The 22,880-nt window shown below is 41.7% G+C and overlaps 1 protein-coding gene across 3 annotated transcripts; it reads right to left on the reverse strand.

The window, feature by feature from the left end:
• Window positions 1-1,476: 1,476 nt before the first annotated feature.
• NUDT2 (nudix hydrolase 2) lies at window positions 1,477-21,509 on the reverse strand. 3 transcript variants are annotated; one of them, XM_036737487.1, is made up of 4 exons: window positions 21,373-21,509; window positions 10,227-10,367; window positions 9,101-9,234; window positions 1,477-2,054 (listed from the first exon to the last, which is right to left on the reverse strand). In XM_036737487.1, the coding sequence occupies exons 2-4, from the start codon at window positions 10,238-10,240 to the stop codon at window positions 1,738-1,740; spliced, it is 465 nt and encodes a 154-aa protein (XP_036593382.1). In that variant the 5' UTR covers window positions 10,241-10,367; window positions 21,373-21,509; the 3' UTR covers window positions 1,477-1,737. The 3 variants fall into 3 exon arrangements, with proteins under 3 accessions (XP_036593382.1, XP_036593381.1, XP_036593383.1); XM_036737486.1 differs by lacking the exon at window positions 21,373-21,509 and adding an exon at window positions 17,952-18,036; XM_036737488.1 differs by lacking the exons at window positions 10,227-10,367; window positions 21,373-21,509 and adding an exon at window positions 17,952-18,025.
• Window positions 21,510-22,880: the final 1,371 nt, after the last annotated feature.

The raw sequence follows: 22,880 nt of genomic DNA on the forward strand, positions 1-22,880 counted from the left end.
GATGAAGATGGCTGGGAGGTGATACAGTGGGTCAATCAGCAGCTCAGGGTCTTGGGTGAGAGATGAAGTCTAAGCAGTCAAAGTTTAGGAGGAAAACATTCTCACCCCCCTATTCACAGAGCAACTAGTTAATAATGAACTTCCTAGTCTTCTGGGGTCTTTAAAGGGACATTTGCTAAGCAAACAGTGAGCTGGGCCTGACTGAGCCAAAATTGGGACAAAGGCGGAATTTGTCTTGGCGCTCTCTTCCTTCTCTCATCTAGGGCACTGCACTGGCATGAGTTCACTCCTCCCTGCCTCCTCCACCTCCCCCCAACTCCCCAAATGTCAAATATCCCCAAATCAAGTATTAATAAATGATAAATGCTGAAGTTGTTCTTTTCCCCAAGGGTATCTGTTATACTGAGAGGAGAGTCTGGATGGCCAAAAAATCTTGAAGACTCAAAAGAATGCCAAAGCACAGAATTTCAGGTTCTGTGAAAGGCAATGGGGAAGCTATCCGGGGAGGAGAAGGATGTATTTCTGGCTTCCATTTCCTTTATTTATAAAATGAAGGGATTAAGCTGGGTGATCTCTAACCTTCTATCCAGATCTCACTTTTGTGATTCTTTTTTTCTATGATTAAGGTCAGACCTACCTAAAGGGCACTTGTTTATTCACTCAGACACAAAGGAATTTGTAACTTAATGCATGTTTCCAGTGGCTCAGAACGTGGCCATTTAGGCCATGACCAGTATCATTAGCTTGGATACCACTTGGTGGGTTCCTTTGTCAACTGTATCTTGTGAAAATGCACCACATTCATGACTCTACTTGCTTACATCAGTCTTCAGAGCTGGGTTAACAGAATGATAATTAGTGGCCAAAATTACAACAGGGACCGCAGGCTGATCTAAAGCCCCTAAATGTCTGCCCTGAATGACACCTGGTCTTCCTTTTTGCCCTGTGGCCAATGGGCCTTAAACCTGCTAACCCAGGTATAGTTGTCTCCACTCACTGCACCTCATTCCATCCCCACATGCAATAAATTCTCCATTAAAACCCGGAAGCCAATGGCTCATGCATGTGAATATCTGGCACATTTCTTGGTCCTTTCCTTGGAGGTGGAAGATAAAACATTCTCAGGGACAGAGAGGCTGCCTTTCACTTGGGCTCCAAGAAATCAAATTGACTACAGCATCAGAGAATCAGAGGACATACTAGGATGCATGACTTGAATTGTACAGACTGAGGCCCAGACCTCCGGGTTGTAGGTCTTCTGGGTCTATGTAAGTTTTGATCCCCTGACCCCAGGGATGGGTGCAGGACCTGATGGCAGAGAATAAGACCTCACAGCCTGGTGCTTTCTAATGACTACTGTGGCCAAAACCAAGAACATCCTCCTTTAACTTTCCTAACTCTGTACTCACTACCATAGGCTAATAAACCCTAAACATTGAAAAAAATACTTTTAAATTATTAAAAAATGAATGATGGTTGAGTTTCTAACAGTTTATTCCTCAGGTACAAGAGTACAGAGATTTGGCTTTATATATTTCTATACCACTTTTTCATTTTAACATCCAGATGTTTGCCCTGACCTAAAAGACTTAAGCCTGATTTCATTGGTTGCTTTAGCTTCCCTGTACTGCAGGACTGGATAATCTAACAAGGGTGGGGATTGATCTCAAAAGAGACATCTGAGAACCTCAGTAGGCTGAATCTTGGGTATCTCAAAAGACCTTCCCTTTCCTGGGATCAAGGTGTGTTGGAGCAGAGAAACTGGTGCCCTTCTCTGAGGGATGTCGCCATATCCTTAAACTGAGCCAGCTTACAGGCCTCCTCTAGATTCAGCCAGCGGTAAGCCTGGTGCTCCCCACACAGCCGAATTTCCACGTTGTAGTCCTTCACCTCGGCCAGCCAGTAGATAACTGTTTTGGGCTTGCTGTTGACTACATAGTTCAGCTCACTCTTGAATCCCTCAATGACATTCAGCTGGCTGGCATCCAGGCCAGCTTCCTCCTGGGTCTCCCTAAAAGCTGTCTCTAAGTCACTCTCTCCTGGGTCCACATGACCTGGTGACAGAAGAGAAGGAAGAAGTTAAAAAGAAAGTCTCAAATGGATTCCAAGTGAGGCATTTGCTAATTCAGTTGGTTTAATGAGGGATGCTATTGCCATCTTTGCAGTTTATGAGACTAATAGCGCACATTCACTTAACCCGTTAGGACTTTATAAAATGCTTTCCCCAAAACAACCCTGTGAGGAATAGTCCAAGTGTTCAAAATCCGGTTTCCATCCTCTTTCCACTACACATAGAAATGTTCCTATACTTGATTTAAATTTAATTGAAAGGGCACCGGACCTGAAGATAGGTGCCCGTCCTGCTTCTAAATCATTTCTTGACTCAAACAGGCAAATTACTTAATTTCTATGGGTCTGAGTTTCCTTATATGTAAAATACGAGTTAAAGCAGGTAGTTTTAAAAAGCCCTTTTAGGGTTAAATTTTTGGATTTTTCACAATAATACCCTGAGGTCAGCAGCATAGATTTTATTATCTTCATTTTACAGATTTAAGTGATTTGCCCAAGTCCCCACTGCTAATAGGAGCAAAACTAGGGTTCAAACCATGGTCTGCCATCATTCTTTCCACCACCAATCTGTCCTTTGATGGGCGAGGGGGCATCTTATGACTGCTGGTTCAGCCCTTTCCCCACCAGACCATATTGCATCTGAATAGGGATGGGGTATTATCTGGCTAAAACAAACCTAAGACTAACTCCCATGTGGAGTCAAAGATGAAGGTCAGGCAAGCTCAGCCAGCAATGGGCACATCTCTCCTCCATGCCACCCCTGCCAACTGTTTCCTACAGCCTCTATCTACAACTTTCTATCTCTGAGAAGAATATCCGTAGGCTAAGTGGGTAGCTACAGGCTATGCTCTCATGGAAGTGTGGTTTGGAATAGAGCACTTTTCATTCTAGTTCTGTAGCTCAGAGAGACATTTCCCATAGTCCTGTAGGACAACTACATGATTGTTACCTCTTCTGAACCACTGAAGACTTTGTACCTCTCTCATGGCACTGATCACATCCTGCCTTGTATTACAATTGTGTCCTACTCTGTAAACTCTTTGAGGGTGGGGAACTGTGATTTCCCCATCTCTGTATCTCCTCCACACAGCTTAGCAGATGATCTCAGAATATATTAGCCATCCAAGAAACGTGTGTTGAATCAAATTGAACCAAAACGTTTCTCAGGCACAATGCTGCTTGTCCTAACTGCTTCAAGTCCCCAACAAACAAGATCACTTTTCCTCTGGAGAGCAAGATGTGTTTTTCAAACAATCTTCAGCCTCCTCTTGGCAGAGAGGCAACTAAGGCCCTGAAGAGTTAAGTAATTTACCTTTGGTCTATGGGGAAGTGCTGTTGGTACCGGCAACAGATGCCAGTAGTCCTGAGGCCAAGGGCTAAGCCCCAAACGCTGGGCTTTGCCCACAATGACGACAGCTCCCAAACAGGTACCAAAAGCATTTTCTAACTTACTTTTCCTCCTGGGAAAATCTAGATTTGGTTTTCACAGGGAAAATTCTTGTGGGAGCATAGACTGTAGCCAACCTCAGCAGGGCCTAAGAAAAACCACTAGTAAGCAGAGAAGCAAGGGAGGCTGCCAATGACAGTGGACTTTTGGACATGAAGGGCCCCTTCATACCTAGTTTCCTCACCCTGTTCCCCCGCCAAACCCTACCCACTCATGTCTCAACTGGGAGAAAGGATGGTTTTAAAAAATGGCTGCGGTGAGGGGTCTTTGGAAGAGTGAAATAATGATGTCTACAACTGCCATTTGTATACCACACCACCCACCTCACTCATATACAGTCATCAGTCTTGGGAAGTTCAAGAGCCCAGGGAAGCTTCTCAGGGCTTTTGGAGAATGTGCATGGAGACAAGCTATGGCTGACTCTACAGCCCTCTGATGGTGACGATATGATAGGGCACATCTAGCTTCCCAGCTCTCTAGACCCTCTTCTGACCACCTTGTGGAGAAGTTCACCTGAGAACTCATCATCTAAGGAGTACCCCTGGATCTGCCAGGTCTAGCAAATTCTCTTTGAAGAACCATGTTCTCAGAAGTAGGAAGACCTGGGTTCAGGTTCCGTCTCTGACACATCCTAGCTGTTTGATCTTAGCAAGGCACTTAACCTCTCAGAGCTCTGGGACAGAGGTGTCAAACACACAGGCTCTCAGTCCTCCCTAGTGCAACCTGAACGAGACTGAAACGTCAGTGTTGCTGTTCAGTTGCTACAGTTGTGTGATCCCATCTGGGGTTTTCTTGGCAAAGATACTGGAGTTGTTTGCCACCTTCTCCACCTCATTTTACAGATATGGAAACTGAGGCAAGCAGGGTTAAGTGACCCAGGGTCCCTCAGCTAGGAGTGTCTGAGGTCGGATTTGAACTCAGGTCTTTCTAACTCCAGGATTGGCACTCTAGCCACTGTGCTACCTAGCTGCCCTAAAATGTAATTAGGAAATATTAAATAAAAATTTTAAAATACAACAAAGTAACATTACATTTTAAAACTAAGTCACTTAAAAAAAGTAAACAGCGTGAAATGTAAATTCATGGTTTTATAGTGAATTCTCTTTTTATGTTGTGCTGTGTACATGGAGATGTTCTTTTTGTCTTTATGTATTTCAGTTCAAAAAGAATTTTTAAAAAATAACTGTAGACAGTATAAAATACCTGGGAGTATACCTGTCAAGACAAACCCAAGAACTACATAATTATAAAACACCTTTTATGCAAATGAAGTCAGATTTAAATGAAAAAAAAAAACTAAACTAAATCACTATGCAGGGATCCTTACGTATGGATTAGTGGCCCTCATTGCTATGGGAGTTTGCCACTACTGCCACAGATAACTCTCGATGATTAGTGTTGCAGAAAAAGTGCAGGCCTGCATTGGTAAGGGGCATTTCCTCGTCTTCTCGATAAAGTCACAGGTTCAGGTCCTGGACCCATCCTTCAAACCAAGTCATCCAGGTCCAAGCCTTCCCAGTGGGGCCCCGTGATAATGGCTCACATTCACATTGCGTTTTATGGTTATAAAAGCACTTTGCATGCATCATCTCTGGATCCTTCCAATAGCCCTGTCAGATGCATAATGTAATAATTATCTCCCTCATCTTGTAGATAAAAGAAACCTGCACTCAATTGACTTGCTCCATCACACAGCTAATAGGCACCAGGGCTTGGTGCTCAAGCCTAGGTCTTCCGGCTGCAGATCCAGAGTTCTTCCCCTATACCAGGTTGGTTAACCCATGAGTCACTTCCTTTCTTCAGCAGCCCCCTTTTAGATAATCCAGTGCTAGGGACCCTGGCCTCCTGGCTGCCATGATTACTAGTTAACATGTTCCGAATGGGTTAGGTACTAAACTTTTCAGTAGTTTGACTGTAGAGCACTTTGGGACAACTGTAGAAATGTTACTATAGTACAGTGTTACTTAAGAGGTCCCAAGGCAGTTATGACCATTCTTGTGTATATTTATGGACTCAGTAAGTTGGTTTTTGTGATACTCTGACTTCGGAAACTTCCTTCCATCTCTGTTTCCGTAGCTCATTCCCCTCCAAAGTATTCTAGAGGTTGCTACTTAAATGATATTTATTTGTTCACTGATCTTATCCCTCTTTCTTCTTCAAACTAGTTTTTTGATTTTGTTTTTGCTTGATTTGCAAGCGCTAGCCCATTCTTCATTGCCTCTAGTCTTCCTGCATCGATCTTTCTGCTGTGTAGCCAGGCCCTCCATGCCTTTCCATCCTGGTCTTTAGGCCCCAGACACCTGCATCACGTCTCACCTTTCACAGAATCATTGACTCTTCTAAGCAGGAAAGGCCCTCGAAGATCACATAGTCCAACACCTCCATTTTAAACAAGAGGAGACAAAGGTCCAGGGAGTCGAAGGGAATTGACCAAGGTTACTGAATTAGTGCCAGAAGCAGGCCTAGAACCCAGGTTTGCTTATTCCTAGTTCAGGGCTCTTTCCTTTAAACCTTGCTGTCCAAATCAAGGATTTAAAGCCAGAAGGGACTTCAACACCCTCATCTTATTTTATTTTTTAAAATGTATGATTAATGCCGTTTATATATATATGAGGCATTTTTTCACCTTCCCCCTCTACCCTCCATGAATCTTCCCTTGTGACAAGAAAAACAAGCAAACCCCCCCGAACAGAGGAACCTCATCTGACAAATGTGTGCTGTGCTCATGCCCAAACAGTACTCCACATCTCTTTCACAAGGGGAGAGATATGTTTCATTATCTGTATGTACTCCATGACTTTCGCTGGCTTTTCCATCACACAGAGCTCACTTGCTTTTTTTTGTTTTTTCATTCACACTGTGGTGGTCACTGTATATACTGCTCTCCTGCTGCTGCTTAACTTGCTCTGTATCAGTTCATACAAACCTTCCCACATTTCTCTGAATTCTTCACATTCATCCTCTTGCTGTAAAATACCATTCCATTATAGTCATACAGAAATATTTTTAGTCATTTCTCAAGTGATGGGCACTAACTTTGTTTCCAGTTTTTTGCTTCCATAACAGTGATGCTATGAATATGGTGGTTGCACTGGTCCTCTGTTTCTGTCTCTGACTTCTCTGGCAAACCCCTCATTTTGCAGAGGAAGAAACCGAAAGCTACACAATCAGTAAGTGACAGAGCTGGGATCAATCAATCAACAAGCATTTATTAAGAGGCCACTGTACTGGCTGCCAGGGATATAAAATGAAACTGTCCCTGACTTTACAGCAGGGATATTCTATCTAGGGTGATGGAAGGGGAAGAAGAGGAGATACAACATATTCACAGATGAGTAAACATAGGAGATCAGAGTGAACATATTCAACCTAAGTGCACAGCCATGAGAATGTACTCACAACTGGAGGACTCAGGAAAGGCATGGCAAAGAAGGAGGCGCTTCAGCTGAGGGAGAGAGGGAAGTGGGGGGGCCCACTCTTGCAGCATTTTTCCTCACTCTAGTCCTGGGCCAAGCCTTCTTACTTTATACCTGGACTACTTTTAAAATACCCTGTTTCCCCTTTTGATTTCTCTATCCATCTATAGGGTGGCACAGTATCATGAAAAGAGCATAGGATTTGACTTCACAGGACCTGTGTTCAAATCCAGATTCTGATACTACCGAGGCAACTTGGGGTAACTAATTTCACCTTCACTTGGTCTGTTTCCTCATCTGCAAAATGAGGAATTTGGGCTACAAGACTCCAAGGTCTCTTTTGCCTCTAAATCTGTGGTCCTAGAATAGGCCCATTCTTCTTTTAAATGCCTCCTGACCACTCTTTTCTCCTATGAAGTTTTCAAGGGCAATGGCCACTCTTTCCTGGGAGCTAGGTTGACCCCTGCTACGTATTCCACTGGAAAGATCACCAAATCAGAGTCAGAAGAGCTGGGTTCTAGTCTCTGCTCTATTACTTCCTTTCTGGTAACAGTTAAGTCACTTCATCTCTTTAAGTAGGGGCCTGACTATATATACCAGGCATCTCCGTAAAGGAGGAGCTTCAGAGGGCTCTCCTGAAGGTAAAATGAGATAATATATGTAAGACACTCTGTACAATGCAAAAGACTATCTAAATGCCAGTTATATTATTATGGACAGGCCACCCAATTTTCATCTCTCTGAATCATTAAACCCAACTGTAGCAGAGCCAACTCTCCAGTTAATATTCAGTCCTAGATCTAGTGTGATTTGGTCAGATTAATGTTCAAGTGTTTCTGATCAAAATTAAAAAAGATTTTATGCATGCTTTTGTCTTCATAGCACATTTACTTCAATCCCTCCCTCAGATGGAACCCTGCTAGTGACAAAAAAAACAATTAAGCAAAAGTATTCACCACCTCTGACAAGGCATACGATATTCTGTCCTAGCATCCCTGCCTGTCTGCTGTGAAGGATGGTGGTATGTTCCATTATCTATTCTCCAGGTCCTTCAGTGGTTTTCCAATTGTGCACTTTTTCCCTAATGTTCAATAACTTATATTCATATGAGAGTAGGAAGTTCCCAAATAGTCTCCCCTGACATTCCCTCATTACAATCAGTGCTTCCAACAAGAGGCTCTAAATAAATATGACAGTGAGCCTAATTACACTCAAGTCCATCATACTTTATCTCTGTACTCTGCTCTTAACATAAATTAGCTGAGAAGCTCCCTGGATAAAAGCCACAATGTCTGTGTTTTTGCACAGTTGTCTAAGAAGTTCAAGTGGCAAAGTTAAGAGAACATTATCAAAATTTTTACAGAACCCTAGAATGTTATTGCTGGAAAGGACCTTGGAGATGATCTAGTCCAATCCTTTCATTAATCAGATGAGGAAAATGAGGCTCAGAGAAATAAAACATTTTTGCCTAAGTTCACATAGCTAGAAAATGCCAACTCTAGGACAAGAACAAAGCTCTTCTAATCCTAACCCTCTCCCTCCCCATGCCATGCTAATCAAGAACCACACAAAGCAGTCTGCTGAGTGCTAGACACAGTCCCTGTCCCCAAGGATATAATGGTTGGTTGGATTCTATTTTCATCTCTGCCACTGGCTGGCCATGAAACTCTAGAAAATTCCCTTGGTATCTTCTGATTTCAGTCTGCCCATCTGAAAAATATAGAAGGCAAACCTACCTCACCTCCATCTTCACCCTCTGCCTCATATCAGAGGCTTAGAGAAGATTCTTGTGTTTCAAGTTTCCCAAGGAACTACAGTTATCCCTTCTGCATTGTGGGGTTGGAGCGCTATCTGAAAAATCTACATAAAACTTTCTGGCCCCCCCCTTCATACCAGAGAAGAAGTCTGAATTATTATGGTATTAAAAGATAAAACCTGCTGATGTTACACAATACTATACATATATCTTATGCATTTCTGAGTTTCTAAACTTCTTCTGTGTCGTCTGCTGGCCTTCACGTGTTGTCTGTGGCTTCCACAAAACTGCCCCCCAGTTCCCATTTAATTTCTTATGCCAACCCACAAAATACTGAAACTGCAATGGGGAAAGTCAAGATATGGAAGAGATAACTGTAGTTAATTCTCATTAACCCGCCCCACACTGCACCTTTAGGGGGAGTCCAGTGATTTGTTCCATATGACGTCTGCAGCAGGAGAAACTCAATAGCTTTGTTGTCCACTTTGGGAACGTGAGGTCTTCGGAAAATGATAAAGCCACATGCTCTTAGAGACATGGTCCACCTAGAAATTTAATGAAAAAGAAGTGTATGGGGAAGGCACAGAAAGAGGAGCAAAACTTTTGGGGGGTACTATTTGTATTCATTGCCAACATCACTTGGTTAACACCTAATATACAGACTGCACGTGTATAATCTATATCAAATTGCTTGCTTTCTCAAGGAGTGGGGAGGAGAAGGAGGGAGAGAGTTTGGAACTCAAAATAAAAATGAATGTTAAAGATTGTTATTACATGTAATTGGCAAAAAAATATAAAAAAATTTAACTTGTAAAAATTACCTAATATGCCACATAGGATTCAATTCAATAAATATTTATTAAATGCCTACTATACAAGTCAGGCATTGCACTCACCACTAGAGGCACAAAAACAAAAATCAAAATAATCAAAAAAGCTCACATTCTACTAAGGTGACAGCATATCCACCTTTAAGTAAATACAAAATATAAAAAAGGGAGATACAAAGTAATTTGAGGACAGGGCAAATATGTGAGGATAAAGCCAAATGATGACAGACTATACACTAGCAAAATTCTGCTCTTGGTCGTTCCCCACAATTAATTCCTAAGTGTTCCTCATCTCAGCTTTTCTTATCATAACATGTAATAGCCCATACTCATTCATCAAGTGACTTGAGAATCTTAGCTGAATAGCCCTTTGAGGGGGCAGAGTAGGGACTGTGAACTGGCAAAACATTTAATAGAGTATGGTGTGCCTATCTAAAGTTACAGCTTCTCCCAGCCAGCAACCTCAAACCCTGATGAAAAGCAGACATACAACATTATTCCTTTTTGTTTATAGGGGCAGCTACACAGAAAAAGTGAAATGAGCCTAAATTAGGACTCAGGAGGCTAGGTTCTAGTGGTACAGTGGAAAGAGGTAGAATTAGGAAACTGGAATTTGAAGCAGGGCTCGTCCATTTACTAGCTGCATGACTGTGGGCAGGCCTCTGAGCCTTGCTTTTCTTCATTTCTAAAACAGAAATAATACTTACACTGAGTACCTCATCTGTGGTTGGGAGGAAAGGATAAAACTCCACGGAAATCAGTCTTTGTTAGTCCTGCTTCTGCGCCTTGCCTTCAACCAGTGTGGGAACTTGGGACACTCCCTTCCCCTCTGGGCCTCAGCTCTTCATCTATAAAATCAGGATGTTATACTTACATGACTTCTACTGTCCCTTCCAGTGCAAATGTGATCCTACCTCTGATTTCAAAAGAATGGACCTTGCTTCCTGGGAATCCTAGCCTCAACATAAGTTCCTCATTTCTTAGATTTCAGGGCTGAAGAGCTCAGGTTGGAACAGGCTAAATATTTAAAATATGGGTGATGAATGCAGGAGGGTCAGTAAAAGGACAGTGAAAGCAAACCTCTAATTAGAAAGAATTTAGATCACTATGGACAGCAGTAAACAGGTCTCTGATTTCTCTGGCATGGGAAACGGATGCAGCCCAACAAGATCTAAATTAGAGAGAATAGAAGCTATAGACCAGGGATAGGGAACCTGTAGAAGCCACATGGGGCCCTCTAGGTCCTCAAGGGTGGCCCTTTGACTGAATCCAAACTTTGTTCTGTGAAGTTTGGATTCAGTCAAAGTGCTGCCCTTGAGGACCTAGAGGGCCCCTTGTGGCCTCCTCAGGTTCCCCACCCCTGCTGTAAACTATGACTGAGGATACTTTCAAAGAAAACCTTCTATGAAGTCCTCCCATTAGCCCAAGGTGTCATACCTTTCACAGATTCTAGGATCATAAAGAAAGGACTTGGGAGGTCAATTACCTCATTTTACACATAAGGAAATCTTGTCTGAAATCACCCAGATAATAAATAGTAGATAAAGATTGGCACCAAGAAGTTCCACTGTGCACCATAATGGTAAATGGGGGGAAAGGTGTTATGGAAATCAAAAACAAAAATCCCAAGAAAATAGTTGCTAAGGAAAACCAGTTTTTCATTTGCTGGGAAGATGCACTCGGAGGATCTGTGAACAATCTCAACCAGATTTTACTTTAAGGCTTCTTTCATATAGAAAAGCACCAAAATCAAAGGAAATGCTCTCTCTATTCAGATTGTCTACACTAATGAGGTACAGGGACACAGGAGAGTACAGAAAAACAAACTCAGTTAAGAAACATCTGCTTTAAAAAGATATAAATGCTGTATGGTAAAGACAATTAACTGGAGCTGACGAGACATCTACATAAACAGGATATATGTGATACAGGGTACAGACAATTAACTGTAGCAAAGAAATATCTATTGGAACAGGATAAAAGGTTCAGGATGTTTCTTCTGATGTACATACTGTTATGTATCGTGTTTACTCAGCAAACTACAAGCAGTCCTGTACAATTACTTAAAACCATGACACAGTTACTTAGGTTCAAAGTTAGTTTGATTCAACTGGGCATTGGGAATGAACAACTACAGTCATTCTGACATATCACATCATCAAATCTAACATCACCCCAGGTCTTTTCTGCTCATGGACCTAAAGGTTCATAAGGCTAGATGTGTCCTTTGAAGACAATTAGTCTAAAAGAACAGTTTGGAGTAAATTTTCCCAAAATTAGGTAGGGCTAACACTGGGTAATCTGATTCCCAATCCAGGCCTCGTACCACCGTCCCCAAATTAAGTCGTTCATATAAATGGTACTCCCCAAACACTTGAACAGACAATCAGAAAAAAAAAATTAACATGTGAAAGGAGGTATAAAGAGAAATAGTGAAATACTTAAAAGGGAGACAAGTTTTCTCAGAATGCTAAAAGGAACTTTAGTTAGTCATCCAAAGTAGGCCATGAGAAGATTGCTACGGGGAGAGGAAGGATGCATTTTTTGAGTTAGAAGCTGCAGAGTGGAAACGTCTATTGGTAGCAATTTGGAGACATGGGAAGATTTTGAGCTCACAATGACCCAGGCAATGCAGATCAGCTGGACAGCTCACCAGGGGCAGGGGAGATGGGAGAAGAGGCACAAAGTACTAGAACCTTGACTAAAAATAATTGCTGCTAGAACAAGCATCAGGAAATACGCTTTAAAATTAACTCTTGGGGAGAGACTTCCACCCCTCTGCACCCCAGAAATTTTGAGGAAGAGGGGTTCAAGAAAGCAAGGAAGGAGTCTTAGGGGGAGAGTGAGAAATGCTATTTGGTAGCTATTTTAACTAATTATTCATTATAAATAAGTGCTAAACTCCGTTGTGTCTACAATGCTGAAGGAATGGAAGTACTATCAACGTCCTCTAAATTTCTCATAAACAAAGGCTCAGTCAGGCTTTGCAGGAGATAGGCCAGGGAATACTAACATAGAGTTCATGAAGGGGCCTGTTATTAAATAAGGCTGGAAAGGTTGGTGGAAATTGGATTACAGAGGGTCTTAAATATAAAAACTTAGAGAATTTAGGTTTCTCCTTATTTCCAATCCAATGTTCTTTTCAGTAAAGCATGCTGTCTACTCCAGGAAACTAAGGCTTTTGTTGTTGATTTTGGGCTACGAACTGAATGTGACCTTCCTGAATTTTCAAGAATGCTTTGATACTCTGCAGCACAAACAATCCTTATTTCCAGGTCTGGAAATTCAGGAAGTTCATGTTCTATAAGAAAAGGCCTTGAGGACTCACTATTTGGTAAAAACTGCTGAAAACAATAGAAAGCAGTTTGACAGAAATTAGATACAGACCAACATCTCACAACTCTCCTGTCATCTGACGACATGAGGAAACTAGGGGAGCAGGAAAAAAAAACCCAAGATATTTAAGGAATGAACTCAAATTTATAAGACTAAAAGTCATACCCCAATAAACAACTGATCAGAGGGAGAAGTCTAAGCAATCAATGACCATATGAAAAAATGCTCTAAGTCACTAATAATTAAAGAAAGCAAATTAAAGGAACTCTGGGGTCCCACTCACACTCAGATTGGCAAAGATGGCAATAAGAAATAAGAAATGTTGGAGGCTGTGTGAAAACAGGTACACGAAAGCCCAGTTGGTGGTCTACCCATTCCAGAAAGCAATTTGTAACTATGCCTCAAAAGTTACTGAATTGGGCATATGCCATTTGACACAGCAATACTTCCACTAGGCCTACAATCCAAAGGGCTCAAGGAACAAGGAAAAGGACCTCCATGTATCAAAAATTTTACAGCAATTCTTTTTGAAGTCACCTCAAACTGGAAACTAAGGGGGTGTCCGCCTATTGAGGATGGCTAAATAAATTATGGTACAAGAATGTACATAATGGAACATTATTATTCCATAAGAAATTATGAAATGAGCGGTTTGGGGGGAAACTGAGAAGACTGTTATGAACCGATGTGAGCAGAACTAGGAGAACAATTATACAATGACAAAATTATGAAGAAAAACTACTTTGAAAGACGTCAGAACTTTGAGGAATGCAATGACAGACCACAAGTCCAGAAGCCTGAAGATGAAACATGCCACCCATCTCCTATCAGAGAAGTAATGGGCTTAAAATGTAGAATGAGATATTTTTGTGCATGGCCAATGTGGGAACTTGTTTTGCTGGATTTGTTGTGAGGATTTCTTTTTCTTTCTTTCTTTCTTTCTCTTCCTTTCATTCTTTCATTGTTCAGTGAGGGCAGTAGGAAAGTGAGATATTGAATACTTGCAAAAAATAAACATTTTTAAAAGGCTTTGGGGAAATGCGAATTATTAGTAACTACATAAAGGCTCCTAAAAATCTCTTAAAATCACAGAAAATGTAAAATAGGTAAAACTTAAGATACTGCTTTATATCCACTAAATTGGCAAAAATGACAAAAATGAACTTTGAGGAAAGAGGTACCTTTAAATTTTGAGAGTGTAGACAAAGGTTTCTGATAGACTGAAAATTATGAAAAGAACATGGATATTGAAAATCGATACCTCAATTTCCCTTTGTAACAAAAAATGTTTTTAATTTATTGATTTATTTGTGATTTTAATTTTTTTAATTGGGGAGTTCCTGGTGTGGAAATGGCTTCTGACAATGGAGACTGGCAATATGTAATTCATACTCTTATAGGCTGCCTGGGGCACTGAGAGGTTAAGAGACATCTATGGAGGGTATGTGATCCAGGGAGAACTTGAACTCAGGTCTTTCTGACTCCAATGTTGACCTGTGCCCCACTATAACCATCTGTTTGGGCTGATGAAATCACAAATCTGAACACATTACAGAAAATCAAAACTGAAACTTTATTTTAACACACTAGATACTTCCTAACAAATACCCAAAGAAAATTCTTTCCTGTCCACCCCCTGTACGTTCAGGAAAACAGTTGAGTCATAGATAATGACAGAATAATTGCAACTGGTAGGCATGTCACCTTCCAATTTTTCAGTTTATCTAGTTTAGTTATTGCTAACAAAAAAATGCATGCTTTCATTGCTAGGTATCAGTATTGTACATTGGATTTGAGCTTTAGTTACACTACGGCAGTCATTGTGTGCCTGTGTTCCTTACTTTATGACTTCACACAAGTTCTTCAGTGCTTCTCTGAATTACTGCTATTTAGAATTTCTTACAGCACAATCAATTCCATTTTATTTATATACCATAATTGGTTCAGCCATTTCCTGATTGTAGGGAACATATTTTGTTCCCTGCTTTCCATTATAGCAAATAATGCTCCTATGAATACTTTTGCACATATGGGTCTTTTCTTAACATTATTAACTTCCCTGGGGCATATACCCAAAGAGTGGGATCTCTGGATCGAAGGCTATGAACAATTAAATAAGTTTTCTTGAATAATTTCAAATTATTTTCCAGAAGAGTTGGACAATTCACAGCTCCTCCAGATATGAACCGTTGGCCTGTTTTCTGACAGTCCCTCCAACCTTGAATTTTCCCATCTTTGACCATTTGATGGTTGGAAGATGATCTCTTGGTTTTAATTTGCTCAAAAAAAATGTTTTTAATTACTCATTTTTTTCAACTAAACAGTTGCAGTTTTTCAAAGGAAGGCAGTATTAATTAATTCATTAGAGATCTGTATTCTACCTAAATTTATGTAAATGCAGAGTATATTCTGAGGCCTTCAGGGAGAAACCCAGTGAATTTCTGCAGTTACATTTGCATAAAAGTCAAAGCTATTTTTATTTGAGAATGTGTTTTGCTGAGGACCCTAGAGTTGAATCTGCTATAGAGACCCTGAGTACAGCCTGTTTTCACACTTTATCTCAATATAGGCTCATACCTCCTGAGTTTAGAGGCCCCAAATCAAATATGCAAAAATGCCCAGGCAGGGATTGAGTAGGAGTGAACTCCAGTAAGATCAGAATTTTTAAAATGTGGCTCTGTGCCCCAGAATACATTTTTTCCTCCATAAAATTTAAAGTTTCTAGACTAGAGGTTTCAGAGAACTGATATGGGGGTGATAGTGGAAGGGATAGACCAGAGCTTAAGACCTGAGAAAGAGAGGGGTACTTTCATGAGTTTCATTCCAATTTGTGCTTTTTTTGTCCCAAATTAATCTGACCCTTCAATGCGCAGAAATGCAACATTCAATCAGAAATGGGTTTCAAATAAGCCCATTCCTTAAAAGCAACAGCAATATTCTAAGCTAGAGGCTGAGAAGCTGAACCCAAGGCTGCACCTCCCCTCATTTCAACGGTTATTCCACTTGCCAGGACGATAAAAGCTAGACAGTGACTGAATCATCTGGCAGGGAAGCCAGCACAAAGTCCTCGGAGGCTGGGTCACGTGGGACCACTTGCAAAGATACAACAAGGAAGTAAAGTTTTAAAAGCTATATTAAAGCCTTACAAGTACTTAGGTACTGCAGTAATGCAGTAATGCCCAGACTGATTTTTATCATTTAGGAAAAATGGGCCTCGACTGGAGAACTGGTGGCAAAATTATGATGTGGGAAACCCATATTTCTTGCCCTTTTCTGGGAGAAAGGGACAAAACAGCAGCAGCAGCTTGCCCCAGTGGAGGAAGTTCCAATTCTGACATCTCAAGTTAGAATTTTACAGTACTCCCTCCCCACGGGAGCCCCAAGTTCATTCTTGTCAAAATCTTCCTCATGGTATACTCTGAGGCCACCAAACAATGCAGACAGCTTGGCTCGTTGCTATACATGTGCCTTCTGTCCTTGGATACAAACTGTTTTAACGACCTAATATGGGAATTGGCCTAGCTCCCTCCGAGAAGGTCCAATTCTCCCACAGTTTACACCACAGTGCTCTTGTCAAAGTTGATAGATGGATAACTTCTTTCCTCTACCTTCTGCATCCCAAAAGGGTTGCCAGGTGAGGCTAAGTAGCTACCCCTCTCCTGGAAAATTAATTCATAGTGAGCCCTAGACAAATCTCTATGGTTACAGGTTGCAGACAAGGTGCCATTCTTCATTGGCAGAGTAAACTCTAGCTGGAAAGCTTCTTATACCAATGAAAAAAATCGCATTAACACTTGTAACCCAATTACTTGCCTCCTATTCCTACTGACCCAAGTCTGGGAAAGCTATTTGAGAATGGATATATGTAAATCACTTCAGCACAGAAACAAAATTAGGGAGGAGAAATGCTTTCTAACCATCTTCTCAGAGAAACCAAGCATGCAAACCATTTTTGTTATCTGGTTGATAAAATAAACATCACCTATAGATGGGCTTATGCAAATATAATCTACTGCAGCATTGAGGCTGGACAAGAAACATTTTCAGCAAAGCTCACTAGTTATGTAACAAGAGTGCCACCTACTGTGCCATTCTGGAAACCAAAAGTACAGCACCATTGAAGAGCAGAGCTTAAAGACAGGCTAAGAAGTCCTCTGGTCTAATCCCACTTATTTTACAGATGAGGAAACTGAGGCTTCCAAACTAAGATTAAATGGTTTGCCCAAGGTGTACACGAGTTAGCGATAGAGCTGGGACTAGAACCTGAGCCTTCTAATTCCTGCTCCAGGCTTCTTTCTTCCTTATACTCTCCTACCTACTAACAAAGCTTCAAGTTTCCTTTGCCTAAGGAAAAATCTGCAACTGGAAGGGATCATTTGACAGGCAGCAAACACAAAGTTGATGGAACTGTTCAGTGTGTAAACAACTCTCAAAGGGAGAGCAAAACCCTTCCTTGTCTCCCGTGCTTGGATCTTCTTTTCAGAGCTTTCTTTTTTCTCCATATCTGCTTTTTTGTTTTGTTTTTTGTCCCCTTCCTTTCACTCTCCATAGATATACTGGGCTAAATGTTTCCTAATATAAAAATTAATTTAATTACTCTTGTGATATCTCTTCTGCTTCCTCTAATACAAACATTTAGAATTAGATTGTTAGAGATGGAAGACTGTTAGAGATGGAAAGGACATTACAGATTATCTATTAAAACTCTGTCACTTTATGAACAAACTGGTCCAGTAAGAAAAGTCATTTGTCTAGGTCATGTGGCTACAGTATTAGAACTGTATCAGAACTTAGATTTCTTGAATGTCACAAAGGTCTTCAAATGAGAGCATATATATATGTATATATATATATATATATATATATATATATATATATATATGTATATGTATATATATATACATGCATACATACACATATATATGTATACATGTGTACATATGAATGTATATGTATATATATTTTTGATATTTTGAAAACTGTATTTCAAAATGGTTATCAAATTTTAATACAGAGAACAGCTAGGTAGCACAGTGGATAGAATGCTAGGCCAAGAGTCAGGAAGACCTGAGTTCAAATTTAGCCTCATTTATTACCTGGGTGACCCCGGGTCAGGCAACTTCTGCCTCAGTTTTCTTCTTTGTACAGTGGGTTTAATAAAAGTATCTACATCAGAGCGCTATTGACAGGATAAAAAGAAATCATGTTTGTAAAGTGCTTTGCAAGCCTTAACACTCTTTATAATATGACAGCTGTTATTAACTAATATTTTCAATAACTGAAATAATAATAATAATCCTTTATAATCCCATGTATTTTATTTTATGCATTTCAAGACATCATTCTGAGAAAGGATCCAGAGGCTTCACCAGATGGCTAAGGGTGAACACAAAACAGGTTAAGAACCCCTCGTTTACAGTGCTCTTTTAATACACCAGGCTATTCCCTCCACTTTCTCACCATTCATTTTCTTTTCAACCCTTCACAATTTGGCTTCCATCTCTACCACTCTACCAAGATTATTTTCTCAAATATCAGTGACCTCCTCATCAAGAAATCCATTTTTTTTTTTCAGTTCTCAACCTCCTGGGCCTCTCTAGATTATCTGATCAACCCCTGCTTCTACATATTTTCTCCACCTTTGAGCTCTGGCTTCTCCTTGATAGCATACTGTTTTGCTTCTTTTCCTACCTCTAACAATCCTTCGTCCTCCTCACTAGCATATCATCCTTTTCTTTGAGTGTTCCCAGGAGGTTCTTCTGTTTATCTCTCTGCTCTTTCCTTCAGAAACCTCATAAAATCCCAACGCTTTGACTGTTACCTCTACTCAGGCGACTCCCAAATGTTTAGCTCTAGCCTTAACTTTTTTTCTCCCCTGACCTCTGGACCTGCATCTCTATCGCCAGTTTAGAAGATCTTTACTTGGATGTTCCACTAAGCCTTCAAACTTAATATTATTCTCTTTGCCTTAAATATGGCACCACTATTCACTCCGTCTTTCATATTTATAATCTTGGTCCCATGTACAGAATCTGGTCGTGTTACTGCTCTACTCAAAAATCTTCAGAAGTTTCCTGTTGCTTAGTAAGTTTCAAACTGTTGCCTGGCATTCAAGGCTCTTAATACTGTGGTACTTCCTTAACTTTCCAGCTTTATCTCTTACTATTCCCCTTGATATTTTCTATATTCCAGTCAAACCGTACTTCTTGTTATAATCTGTGCTTGTAGAACTAGTTCTCACTTTTCCCCATTCCTGGAATCATCTCCTTGCTGTCTACTGAATTCCTCTTAAAATCAAACTCAAATACTTCAGATCTTCTATGCTAATCTCCCCAGGAAACAATAATCTTTCTTCAGACCTCACAAAGCACTTTCTTTGTGCTTCTCTAATGCACTCACGTATTATGGACAGTGAGACAATGTTACCCTCAAGATAGTAAAAGAGGGGCAGCTAGGTGTCACAGTGACTAGAGCACTGGCCCTGGAGTCAGGAGGACCTGAGTTCAAATTCGACCTCAGACACTTGACATACTTACTAGCTGTGTGACCTTGGGCAAGTCACTTAACCCCAACTGCCCTGCCTTCCCCCCTCCAAAAAAACAAAAACAAAAACAAAAAGATAGTAAAAGAATGGGAGGAAAACCTCCAATGGATCCTTTATAAAGACTAGATGGATAAAATATGTTATAAAGAGATGTTTTAATCTGTACAGATGAAATCATAATATCCATCAAGGTGTAGTGAAACACAAACACATCACTATATATACATACACATATGTATGTACATATGTATCTCATATCCTCTTACTGTGCTGTAAGCTCCATGAGGGCAGGGATTTTGAAAAAAAAAAGTTTTATTAAAGCCTTTTTTTTTTTTAAACATCAAACTCCTTTCTCAGTAGTCAACAAAAGTTACTTTCCGGTGGCGGTAGCCTTTGAGCTGAGCCTTAAGGACAGGCAAGACTTCAACAGGTCGATAATGTGTTCAATATATAATGTTGAACATAATAACGTTCAACAGGCCTTAAGTGTGGATGCCTTCCCCTTCTTTTTCTAAACTCTCCACTTTGATGGTCTAATCTACTTTCACAGCTTCAAAGATCATTAAAATGACTCCCAAATTTTTTATCTCCAACTCCAACATTTTCCCAGAGTTCCATGCCTATATTTCCAGTAGCCTGCTGCCTTTACAGGACTTCAAACTCAACCTATTAAAACTCACTATCTTTCCTTGTAAACCTGGACCCTCAATTCTCCAGTAACAGTGCCATCACTATCCCAGTTTCCCAGGCTCCTAACCACGACTCCCAACACATTCAATCAGTTGTCAAATTCCGTTGTTTCTAATTTAGCAACATCTCTGGCGTCCAGCCTCATCTCTCCAATCTCCTCTCTCAATCTAATCCTTGTAGACTCATCTCTGCTCATCTGGATGATAACCATTTCTTACCTGATCTTTCTCCCTCCATTGTATAGCCTCTCCATTAGATGCTTCAGTGTTGTGTGTGGCACCACTATGATTACATTATTCCTCTACTCAAAAACCTTTAGCAGCTCCTTATCGCCTTCCAAAGTATAAACTCCTGTTCCTAGCCTTTGAGGCTTTCCACAATTTAGCTCCAATCTGTCTCATACGTCTCCCCTTCTCAAATTTCATACTCCTCCCTAATTGGACTTTTCTCCTTCAACGACCCACACATTTGCACAAACCATTTCCTTTCACCAGTAGTTCCTGAAATTCCTCACTTTCTTCCAGGTTCAACTAGGCACCTCCTTCTTTAAGTCTTCCCTAAATCTCTCCAAAGCCTACCATCAGCTGAAAGGCTTCTCCTGCTCAAAATTCACAGTCCTTTGTCTGGATCTGTCTCCATTGCGTTTCTCTGATTCTCCGGTATTAGTTATTAAGGTGCTTTCGTTCCCCCTTTATCCCAGCCCCTCATCAAACTATAAAATACTTCAAAGAAGGGAAAGTGAACTACCTACCCTAGTATCACCAGCCTCTAGCACCAAGTGCATTGGAGAGGGCATTCCTGGGAGGACAAGAGCCCAATCCCCTCACATGGTCTAGGTAGGGGCGGAGTTGGGGTAAAAGCATCAGGCTGGAGCAAGGGGCAACTTTCTGTAAAGAAGGCCCTTCACACCCCGGCATCAGGGGGCAGGAATCCCAGTCCATGTACTCATTCATTTCAATTAGCCACGATTAAAGTGGGGCAAGGCAGTGGGAGGCCCTGGGCAGAGAAAAACCAAAAAAAGGGGGAATAGTTCCTGCCCTCCGGGAGCTTATACTCTAATAAACAGAAACAACTAGGACATGTCAGTAGATTACAAAATAGAACGTAAATAGAGAGTATTTTCCCCATCCTCGACCCCTTCAGGCTGGATGACTCCTCAACGCCTCACTTTCCCGTTAGATCTCCTCAGATCAGGTAACAAAGCTACTATTTCACAAAGACGGCCGGACCCTGATCCCGGTAGCAACGCTGTAAAAAGCCCCCCACCTCCAACAACGACCTACCTCCGGGACTGCGGGCCTGGGGAGGAACTTAATGCGAAACTGGCACTTCCTCTACCAATCAATAAGCTCCGCTTAGAGCTAGACGGCCCAATAGACTTCGCTACTGTTCCATCACGTACCTGGCTCAGACCTATCGCGAGATTTTCTCACCCAATGGAGGAAAGAGAGAGAGGTTATTGCCTCGCGATTCGCCGAGAATTGTCCCTTCCCCACCCACTGTTTCCTAGCAGCTTCTCATTGCTCTAAGAGCAAGGAGGGCGGGGCGACTCGGCCCATTCCCTCCCTCCGCCCCCTCCGAGGGTTCCCATTGGCGGGTTCCCGGGGCTGGCCGGCGCGCGCGGGAGTCGGCGCGGTGTTCGAACCGGTGCTTGGCGGTGTTGCCATGGGGACGCGGCCTTGCCTTCTCGGCGGGCCGGTTTGTTGACGTACGGCCGGGTCACTAGGGGCAGTGTCCCGGGGTGTCCGAGCAGGAAGAAAGTCAAAGGTTCGGCTGCCTCAGCAGGTGAGAGAGGGGGGATAGCGTTCCCGCGGTGGGGAGACTCGATGGTTGGAGGAGACCCGGGAAATAGAGAGGTCGAGGCTAGAGATGGAGGAGGCAGCGTGGGGCTCAGGGGGAAGGAGGGAGGGAGATGGGGAGCGGGGCGGGGGGAGCCGCGTGGCCCCAGGTGTAAACTCGGAAGAAGGAGAACTCACCCCTCCCCCCAACCTAGAACGAGAATAGGACAGTTGGGGTTCAAGCTTCTCGCAGAGCAGTTTTATAAAGTGGACAGAATTTGTTTCCAAGTCCTTTCCACCTCTTCCTTTACTTCCAGCCACTCCCCTCCAGCTCCATCATTCCGTCGGTAAACATTTGATTAAACACCTACTGTGTGCCAGGAGAGGCTCTAAGAATCTAAGGCTGTCCAAGGACACCAGAGAAGTAGAAGACAGCCCCTGCTCTTAACGCCGCCCTTTGGCTGTCTAGAGCCCCACTCGTTGAAAGAACCCCCTTCCGAGGCTGACCTTTTCTAAGGGCATTGGGAGTCCAAAAATTATACCCCCCAAAATTTAAATTGCTTCCAGAAGGGTTTGGATAAATTAACGGATTTGCAAATTTGTGACGACTTATTAAAGTAAGCTATTCTTATCAGTGAATGAATGAAAAAGCAATGATAAAATAAATACTGTGTGCAAAGCTCTGAGCCGTGAACTAGGGATACAAATAGAAAATAAGGCTCCCTGACCTGAAGGAACTCACATTGTAATGAGACTTAAGAATAATAGTAGCTAATATTTATATAGCACTCACTTTGTGCCAGAGGCAGTAGGCTAAGCGCTTTACAAATATCTCATTTGATCCTTACACCAATCTTTGGAGGTAGGGAAACTAAAGCAAGCCGGTTAAGTGACTTGCCCAGGTTCACACAGCTATTGTCTGAGGTTGAATTTGAACTCGTGTCTTCTGGATTCCAAGTCAGGCTATCCACTACACCACCTACCTGCCCCGATGACTGGCTGTAATGGGGAGA

This window comes from Trichosurus vulpecula, chromosome 9 (genome assembly GCF_011100635.1).
Source record: "Trichosurus vulpecula isolate mTriVul1 chromosome 9, mTriVul1.pri, whole genome shotgun sequence".
In the NCBI taxonomy this organism is placed as follows: Eukaryota; Metazoa; Chordata; class Mammalia; order Diprotodontia; family Phalangeridae; genus Trichosurus; species Trichosurus vulpecula.